Below are 9,215 nucleotides of genomic sequence, written 5' to 3'. Positions count from 1 at the left end.
TGCTCTCCAAGCCATTCCATCCGTTTTTCTACTTAACGGTGTCAAACCGACAGGTGAAATGACCCTTTTACCCACGGTGGAGTCCGTTTGTCAGCCACCCAAACTCTCTTTTTCTCTCTTTCTCTTGCGCCTCTGTTCCGCGCTCCCCGTGCTCCTGCTCGTCGTCGCGGCGCAGGCGGTGTGCTGCTACTTCCCCTTCGCGGTGGTGAAGCTCGTCATGCTTGCGGCCGTGGGCATGCCCGCCGCGCTGTGCCGCCGTGCGCTCCGCGCCCGGGCGAGGTGCAGGCGCGCCTCCCGCACCGCCGCGGCCTAGAAGAAGGAGATGGCGGGGATGGATAGGGTGAGCAAAGGGGAGCAGCAGCAGCCGAGGGTGGAGCTCCCCTGCGCACACCGACACAAGCCCCGACGGCGAGGGCCCCGGTGTGCAGGGAGGCGGCCTCGTCCCCAACGGCGGCGGCGAGAGCCAGGAGGAGGCGCGCGTGGAGCTGTCGCAGCCGGTCCTCGCCGTGGATCTGCCGCAGCGTGCGAGGAGGTGATGCGAGGAGGTGAGCTCCGGCCACCGCGGACGCGGGAGAGCTCCGCCCCGGCCGCCACGGGCGCGGGCGCAGGGGAGCTCCGCCCCGACCACCGCGAGCGTGCACGAGCGAGCTATGGCCCGGCCAGCCACTGCGGGCGCGGGGGAGCTCCGCCCCGGCCACCGGGGCGGGGGGGGGGGGGGGGGGGGAAGAGAGATGAGGTCGAATTTGAGAGAGAGAGGATATGGATGAGAGGGGTATTATGAATTTTTTGACGGACCCCAAAACGGTGAAAAATGAACGGAATGCGGATGGAATGACTTAGAGAACAAAGAAATTTAGAACGGTGGCATATATATGTGGTCACCTTTTTTAATGACCTATGTATAATTACAAACTTTTTAACGGCACACGTATAAAAGCCTCTTCTTTTCTTCCTCTTAATACGATTCATCTTGCTTCTTCTTCCTTTCTGATAAAAAAAATACGATTCTTGATTTTTGCCCGGCCGGTTTAGTGTCTGAGGCCCGCAGCCCACCCACCAGTGATCTACCCACCCTCGTCGTCGTCGTTGGCGGCGACAGGATGGCGCGGGTCTCCACGGTTGCTCTTGCGGCGGCGGCGGCGGCGCTGCTGGTGTCGCTGCCAGCCGCGGACACGTACGAGCAGGAGACCCGCCGGATGTTCGTGGAGTGGAAGGCCAAGTACAGAAAGACCTATAGATACGCCGGCGAAGAGGAGTGCCGGTATGCGGTGTTCAAGGACAGCCGCCGCCGCGTCGCCCGGTCCAGGGCCGCTGGGGTGACCACATCTGGCCTTAACAGTCTCAGCGCCAGCGCCATTGAGGAGATATACCGCGGGCGCGGGGTCCGGATGGGGGAGGAATCGTACGAGCAGGAGACCCGCCGGATGTTCGTGGGGTGGAAGGCCAAGTACGGCAATACCTACAGAGACGTCGGTGAGGAGGAATGCCGGTACAGGCTGTTCAAGGGCAACCGCCGCGTCGTCGTCCGGCTCAACGCCGCCGCCGCCGCCGGGCAAAACGTGTACGGCCTCAACCAATTCGGCGACCTCACCAACGAGGAGGTCCAAGAACGCTGCTACCCGGAGATGGAGGACCGAGAGCTGATCACCAGGTGCCAAGCCGCTGTCCCCGTCCCCGACCCGGGCCCGGACCCCGTCCATGGGAGGCTGTTTCGGTACCAGGTAATCATCTTGCTAGCTGTTTTTAGTTTCTTTATTATCATTGTTGTTTCCTTACATGTGGTTGATTACCATTTGCATCAAATGGGGATTATGGATTTTGTTTCCCGCTCCCAGGTACTACTGTACTAGTCCTCTAATTCTTGATTTTGTTTGGTCAACTGCACTAGTTTCTTTCTGTAAGGGGATGCCTTCTGCCATCAGATCAAACGCATATTTCAATGATGTACTGGTTTGTAATGGCTTCGCATGTGCAAAGAACTCATGGGATTTTGAGTAGTGCCTTGGTCGGTAGACAAGGGAACACTATTCTAGAGCTAACCGCAAGTATGTGAAGATTTTTGTTAACCTCTCTTTGGATATGATTAGCCTAACAGTTCAATTTGTATTACTACTAGTATATTTCTAATGCTGACGGTTGTGGCTGTATCTATGGCACTCACTTTTGTCGTACAAGGCTTTGTATCTATATGACTTCTGATTGCAGTTCATTGATGGATATATCATGCTTCTGAATTCCATCTTGAGAGCGGCTCAGTTTTTGCATCTGAATCAAAATCGACTACAACATTGCTTGAAAAAAAACTAAGCTGTCTTCTCTGTGCACTTTATAATTCACATTCCACATACCATACTACAAACTATTATCACAGGATCATTAACCAATATATGTCTTATTGGCAGATAAAAGACACGGTGACTAACATGCAGTCCATTGTTCGCAAGAGGCTGTTGCTAGAAAGCGAAGTTGACAGAAAGGTCAGTTTTCAGTTTTCATATAGACAACCTGATTTTGTCTTCAATTTCTTTATGCCATTCACTTATCCTCAAATAATCTACCGCTATATGATTGCAAAAAAAAGAAAAGAAAAGGAAAAAACGAGAAGAATACACATTGCATTTGCTACACTTAGATTTATATATGACTTACCTTCCATTTTTCCATGCTTCCTTATCAATTTAGCTTTTCTTGCATAAACTAAGTATCTTCATTGTGAACTCCGTAAATTAAGACAGACCGAGCTGAATGTTTTACAGATATTTTCATCACCAAATATTCTGGCGCTCTCAATAATTCTAATCATAAATGATTGATACTCAGCCTTTATGGATCATTTCTTTGATGCTTCCATCAGTACTTTATACAATACCTTTGTAGACAAAAGATAATGATGATCAATTGGAAGGCAAAAGAAGGTAAAATGAAAGAACTCGCTGCAGCTTTAGAAAATGAAGCTACACTGCAGCCCCCCTCCCCTGTCTCCCAGTAAAAGTTTGGACTTACAAAAATGGCATGTGTTTACTTATGATCAATCAGACTTTTTGTACGAAGGAACAGAAAAACATCTGAGTATTTCATGCATCTTCTGCAGGCTGAGAACTGAAAACTGGTCAACCAAAAAACAAATGCAAGAGAGCTGGTGTTGATAAAAACCAAATCATCACTAAGAATACCAAGTGATTTAGATAAGCTTCTGCCTATAATCTTTTATGTAGCCACTGCAAATGCATTAACACTAATCAGTCTCATTCAACCTTCATATCTTGTAGCCCAACAATGAAACCCAGTCATTGTTACCTTTGCTTGCAGCTGTTCCCCAACTTGTGCAATGGCAAGAACTACACCTTTCGCAATGTATTTGGAAGTGTTCTAGGTTCTAACTGATATTTTTGAGCAACGATGACTCAAACGATGCCCCACTTCAAATGACTATACAAATACAAAGCTAGCCATCACTGAGGATGCTTTAGTCAACAATAATCTAAACAATGTTCTCTTCTCAGTGCCTACAAAATCTATCTGTTTGTAGCTAGTTTCCAAAGTTGCAAATGCTATTTTCTCATATATGCAATTTTCAGAATGATAAGCTGTTGGATCTACAAGTCGTTTTTCTCTAATGGATGATCTCACCATGAATCTACTGTCATTTGACATGATGCTAAATAGCCTCTTGGTCTTGGAAACATCTTAAATCTGAATCTCGTGTGGATGTTTCTTATCCTGTTGGTTACTTTTTACTTGTTTTATATAGGTTTGCCAGTGCATTGCTAGGGAACTGAAACAAACAGAGTCTGGAGGTAGCGCCATTCCTGGAGATGATCCAGATCCACACATGTGGATCTGAACGTCACTTGTGTTTGTTGCTGGAGAATTTTAGAATAGAAATGTTGATAATGTGATATGGTAAATCTGAGATGAAAATGTATGCATTTCCAACCTATGATAAAGATTGTTTCTCATGGGTGTTTTTGGCTATTTGCTTTGTCAAACTGGCGGGCCTCCTAGGACAGGCGTTCCATTCCATCGTGATGACTCTTGGAAAGGCCTCTCCTGCAATTGTAAATATATTTCATGGGCCTTTTGAAAGAATTGCTGTCTAATTTGATTTGCGGACTTATCGAAGGATATATATCCTTTTTCTTCTTTGATTGGCGTGGTAAATAAATCATTTCTTGGGCACTGCTATATATATGGAGATACTATTAAAGTTTGAGAAAATGTGTCAAGGAGGCCACAAAAGAATTTTTCACCACTGTTTTGAAAGGTAGCACCTACTTCTCTGCAGACGGGTTCCATAGTACTATTGTAAACTACGAATAGATATCGTTTTCTAGACTGCTGAGCAAGCACTGTACTTGAACTTGTGTGACTTCTAAAAACTTCTATTTAACACAGGTCTTGCCATTCATGCCTCCTTTTTCTATGTTATTTTGACCGCCGCGCCCTCGTGAGCGGTGAGTTTCGTGTCTCAACGGCAGCCATGAGCCACGTGGCCCACGCCCATCACCCACCCCGCGTGCACTCGATCGATCGGCCACCCAAACGACGCCGATGCAAAGCAGCTCGTCCCCGGCTTGCCGCAGCGCACCATGCATCTTCGAGTTCGACTTGCGCGGCGCACTGCCGGCTCGCTCGCTCACTGTAGGCGGCAGGCAGCACCGTCCGGCTTCTTCCACAACACGTACGTAGCTAGTAGCTCGCTGACGAGCATCGCCAAACCACATAGTGCTAGCAGGTCGACCGCTCCATAACGGCGAATCTAGTATTTTAGCTTTGAAGTACGCCGTCCAAAAATTTTTTATATCTAATTCAATAAATTTATTTTAGCAATTCGATAATAATTATAAAATTGACAATGTGATTCGATATATATGTACTAAGTAACGTAATAAGGCTTAAATTCATGGATTAAATTGAAGCCGTAAAAGAGTATCGGAGACTTACATTGTTATTTTTCTGACTATTTTATTCGACGCTTTTGAAGAGACATAAATGTCTTGATTATATCATCTTCGTCAACTTCAAAAAAATGCAATATCCGAGCTTTTCTTCATAACTGCATAAATATTAAAACACAATGTTAAATAATTAAATAATTTGTTAGTTGTGATGTTAGCAAATAGCTACGAAAGTAGACAATATTTTTCTATAAAAAGACGAAGAGCAGAAGATTATATTTTACCTAAGAGAAATAACGACGAGCCTCAGTGACTGTTGCGGTTATGCAAACTGCAACTGTAGACGAGTGATTGATCGGATTGTTGCGGCCATGCAAACTGCAACTGTAGACGAGTGATTGATCGGAGGGCAGCGAGGCAGAGGCCACAGGCCACAGGCCACCAGGACCAGGGCGTGACTCTCACGCCTCAGTGCGTCCGCCGGTCCACCTTGGGCGGCAGCCTCAGGGCGGCACCGCGGAGTATTTTAAGAGACAATTTGCTGTGAGCCATTATAAAAGATACATCTTCGTTCTCAGCTACCGAAAAAAATCATCTTTCTTCTCAACCATCCGTTTAATTTTTTCGACCCCTGTACGCCACTGCCATTAACTTGTGTGGTAAAGGCAGCTAACAGGAACTTAAAATGCCCATTTTGCCCTTCTTACAAGTGGGCCCCAGTGCCCCACGTGTCATCTTCTTCGGGCTGCTCGGTTGCGCCGCCCGTCACCACCACGCCAGGCCGAGCGGCAGCGGCGGCCGGAATCCCACCCGCGTTTTCCCGGACGGTCAAAGCAAACGGATGAGCGCACGCTGGCAGGGCCGGGAGGAAGCGAGCGAGCGAGGCGGCCACGCGCGCTACGGTATCACCGGTAAGCATGGGCGTTCGGGTTACCCGATTTTTTCGGGTCGGGTAATTCGGGTAATTCAAAATTCGGGTAATGAAAATTGCTACCCGATATTATCCCGAAAAAACACTACCCGCAAATTCGGGTACCCGATAATTCGGGTTCGGGTTCGGGTATTACCCGATATACCCAAATTTACAGAAAACAACAAACTACACTAAATTTCAGTAGCGATCTATACATAATTTCCGCAGCAATTAGTATAGAATTTCAATAGCAATTTGTAGTGAATAATATATTACAGTCACTCATTCAAATAGAGAGAATTATATTCTAATAAAGCGATAAGTTAAATGGTTCAGCTAACAACACATGATAAATACAAAGACAAAAACAAATCTTTGGGTAGTTCGGGTAGTTTGGGTACCGGGGGATATTACCCGAATTACCCAAACTAATTTCGGGTAATCAAAATCGCTATCCGAATTTGGTATCGGGTACCTCGGGTTCGGGTAATTCGGGTCCGGGTTCGGGTAATTTGGATACGGGTAATGGGTATCGGGTATTTTGCCCAGGCTTAATCACCGGTCGCACCGTGTACCACCAAAGCGGGGACACCCGTAGCGCGGCGCGGATCGAGCTGCCGCCACTTTCGCTGTTCGCGTTGCGCCTCCGCCAGGAGCACGCAGAAGGAGGCATTTGGCCCCGGCCGCCGCTACTTGCGCTCCGCTGCCGCGGGACTGTGCACGCTACTCGCTAGTAGGACGTGCGCGGGGATTTGGCCTAGCTAGCCTTCCTCCGATCCCCTATAGTCCTAGTAGCTACCACACCACAGTACCACACGACACCACGGGATGGGGATCGACAGATTCTGCAGCCTGCAGCAGCGCAGAGGACGGAACACCTCCTTGTTCCATATCTCACTCTCACCTCCTTGGCTACCTAACAGGATGGAACACGCCAAGATTTTTTTTAAAAAAAATCTTTGATAAGCTGTGATCTGTGCAGCTCTCACCGATGCCTGATATATATAAGCTTGAACCTATGTGGCCTTGCAGGTTGCAGCAGTGCAGAGGGATGGGCATGAGATCGAGATCAGGTACCCTACAGACGTGAGGCATCATGTGTCGCACGTAGGCCTGGGCGCCAGCGACTCCTGTCCAAGCTGGGAAGGATCAACACCCATCTCATGGCTCTGGTTTAGATCGTTACTTGTTCTAGTTTCTCGTTTTTATTATGTATTTAGACATGTATTATGAGGGAGTAATTCTTTTCTAGATAACGATTGTATTTCAAGTAGTGAAGCATCAAATATTTCTAATGATGTTGTCGATTCTAATAAGGAAATCCACTTTTTTTTTTGGTGCCGGGAACAGCAAACTGGTTCTATTGTGTTGGTATAATCAACGCTTCAATTCGAGTGTGAATGAATGAATGAATGAATACACTAGCAGCTGATTGATCAATCTCGATTTCTTCCCTGCTATGGCTGTAGGTGTGCGGCGACCCTTGCTGGAGGAAGGCTCCTACGAGGTTCTGCAGATCAAGCTCTTCAAGAAGGAGAACGAGGAGAAGCAGAAGCTGGACCAGACCCTGTTCCTGGAGCACCAGTAGCTGACTAGCAACTGGAGGATGAGCCTCCTCAGGTTGGGTGATTCCTCATTTATCTTTTACTTGTCTCTCTCAAATTCTCATTTTGTCATCAGCATTAACAGCCAACCCAAGCAGCAGAGCTACCACCAGATCCACAAGCCATCAGCATATTTCTATTGCTCTGCTGCATCGTATTCCTTTGGTTACCTTTGGTAAACTGTTGCATGGATTTCGGATGTGCCAACTCGATCTAATGCACTTTGATCATTTTAGCACTATAACCTATTGAGCTTTTGATTGATTTTATGTTCAGTTTCAAGGCACAGCCTTGTCTACACTGTAGCCTTAAATGTTTCGTTCAAAAAAAAGGGTTGCGCTTGATTTTAGCTAAGAAAAGAAGTATGTGTCTGACTTTTTTTAGTTCTCCAATATTGATCAAAACCTTAGTAACTCACATTTGTTGTATATGATTTCAATGCAAAAAAATATCATGATGATAGTAACAAAACAAAGATAAGGTAATACTCTCAAATTTGATTTTGGTTCAATCATTGGTACACATGGAATTTGGTCATTCAATCATTCATGCTAGCCTCAACTAATTTGGTATAGCCATTTGTTCAATGGTTCTCTAATTTCACCTGCCAACATTTGGAAAGGGTAAGAAATTAGTTATCAAGGAGAGTGGTGGTTCTCTAATTTCTTCTCTGCCGACATTTGGAAAGGGTAAGAAATTAGTCAGCAAGGAGAGTGGGATACCTCTGCAACCACTGAGCTCCAGAGGCGATTACATGAACTAAAGGTCAAATAATAATTTATCATTGGTTGCTGGTTATCTTTTAGCATTCTGACCATTCGGGATCTATTGGCATTTCTAATAAACTATTTCACTGTGTACTTTTTTTAGCTCTTTTCAGATGGTTGCTCCGCTTGCTGCTTGCAATTTTGAATTTTTGAAGCTCCATGGTCATCATGGCTTATTTCAGATTGAATGAAGGATGGCGACAACACGGTAATCTTGTTAAAAACTAGCTCTGATTCTGAAAGCAAACATATGCCTTGCGCAATTAGCAGCAGCATTTGCACTGCATTCTGGTTCTGTCTGATGGGACAAGCTTGTTCCCATGCTAGGAGAGCAGTTGCTGAGGGACTACCATTCCTTGGGTTCAGCTTCAGCAGCAGCATGAAGCATCTTGATGAGATCAAGGCAGAGGCCGGCATAATTTTCCATGCCTTGCGCACTTCATGCTTGGAACTTGGAAGGCATTATTCAGAGATCTGGGAAGGAGTTCTGGGGATCCATGTTGGGATGGCTCATTGCAAAAATGGTTGCCCATGTATACAGTACAAGTGTCAAAAGATTTAGCACATTCAGATATAAAGGATTTCAGAGTCAAGGTGCTTCATTTTTGCTACACCAATTGGCCATCAATTTGAGCTTGTGTCCAATCCTGCTACAGTTTTGTCTTTAATCCTGTTTATTGGCTGTTTAATTAAAAAATATTTTTATTGTGAAAAAAAACTTACTAAATATGTGCTTGTGTGCAATCCTTGCTAAAGTTTTGTCCTTAATCCTATTTACTGGTTGTTTAGTTAAAAATATTTTTATTGTGAAAAAAAACTTATTAAATATATAGCTTATTAAATGCATGTATACAATCCTTCTACTATGAACAAAATTGTATGGCACATACATGCATGTCGCACTCGCACGTGCCTGTTCACTATGTATATAAAAAAACTAAAATAACTTATAATTTAGAATGAAGAGAGTATTTTTGAAGAAATTCAGCCGGAGATAAGCAGGATTTTCTACTCATAAGTAGCAGAGGATTAT

General features: G+C 45.5%; 1 protein-coding gene and 1 long non-coding RNA gene across 5 annotated transcripts; both read left to right on the top strand.

Moving 5' to 3' along the window:
* Positions 1 to 1,018: 1,018 nt before the first annotated feature.
* Positions 1,019 to 4,097, top strand: LOC136529579 (uncharacterized). Of its 2 annotated transcripts, XM_066522655.1 has the most exons (3): positions 1,019 to 1,721; positions 2,403 to 2,477; positions 3,752 to 4,097. In XM_066522655.1, exons 1-3 carry the CDS (start codon positions 1,101 to 1,103, stop codon positions 3,842 to 3,844), a joined length of 789 nt encoding a protein of 262 aa, XP_066378752.1. In that variant the 5' UTR covers positions 1,019 to 1,100; the 3' UTR covers positions 3,845 to 4,097. The 2 variants fall into 2 exon arrangements, with proteins under 2 accessions (XP_066378752.1, XP_066378751.1); XM_066522654.1 differs by lacking the exon at positions 3,752 to 4,097 and having other exon boundaries at positions 2,403 to 3,433.
* A 2,592-nt stretch (positions 4,098 to 6,689) lies between these two features.
* On the top strand, positions 6,690 to 8,770 carry LOC136526816 (uncharacterized). Of its 3 annotated transcripts, none has more exons than XR_010776596.1 (5): positions 6,690 to 6,983; positions 7,281 to 7,431; positions 8,104 to 8,180; positions 8,286 to 8,390; positions 8,510 to 8,770. It is a non-coding gene; the product is annotated as an uncharacterized lncRNA (long non-coding RNA). The 3 variants fall into 3 exon arrangements; XR_010776595.1 differs by having other exon boundaries at positions 8,038 to 8,180; positions 8,296 to 8,390; XR_010776594.1 differs by having other exon boundaries at positions 8,038 to 8,180.
* The last annotated feature ends 445 nt before the right edge of the window (positions 8,771 to 9,215 follow it).

Source organism: Miscanthus floridulus, chromosome 19 (assembly GCF_019320115.1).
Source record: "Miscanthus floridulus cultivar M001 chromosome 19, ASM1932011v1, whole genome shotgun sequence".
In the NCBI taxonomy this organism is placed as follows: Eukaryota; Viridiplantae; Streptophyta; class Magnoliopsida; order Poales; family Poaceae; genus Miscanthus; species Miscanthus floridulus.
Note: the sequence above shows the minus strand (reverse complement) of the source record. Positions and strands in the feature narration are given on the sequence as shown.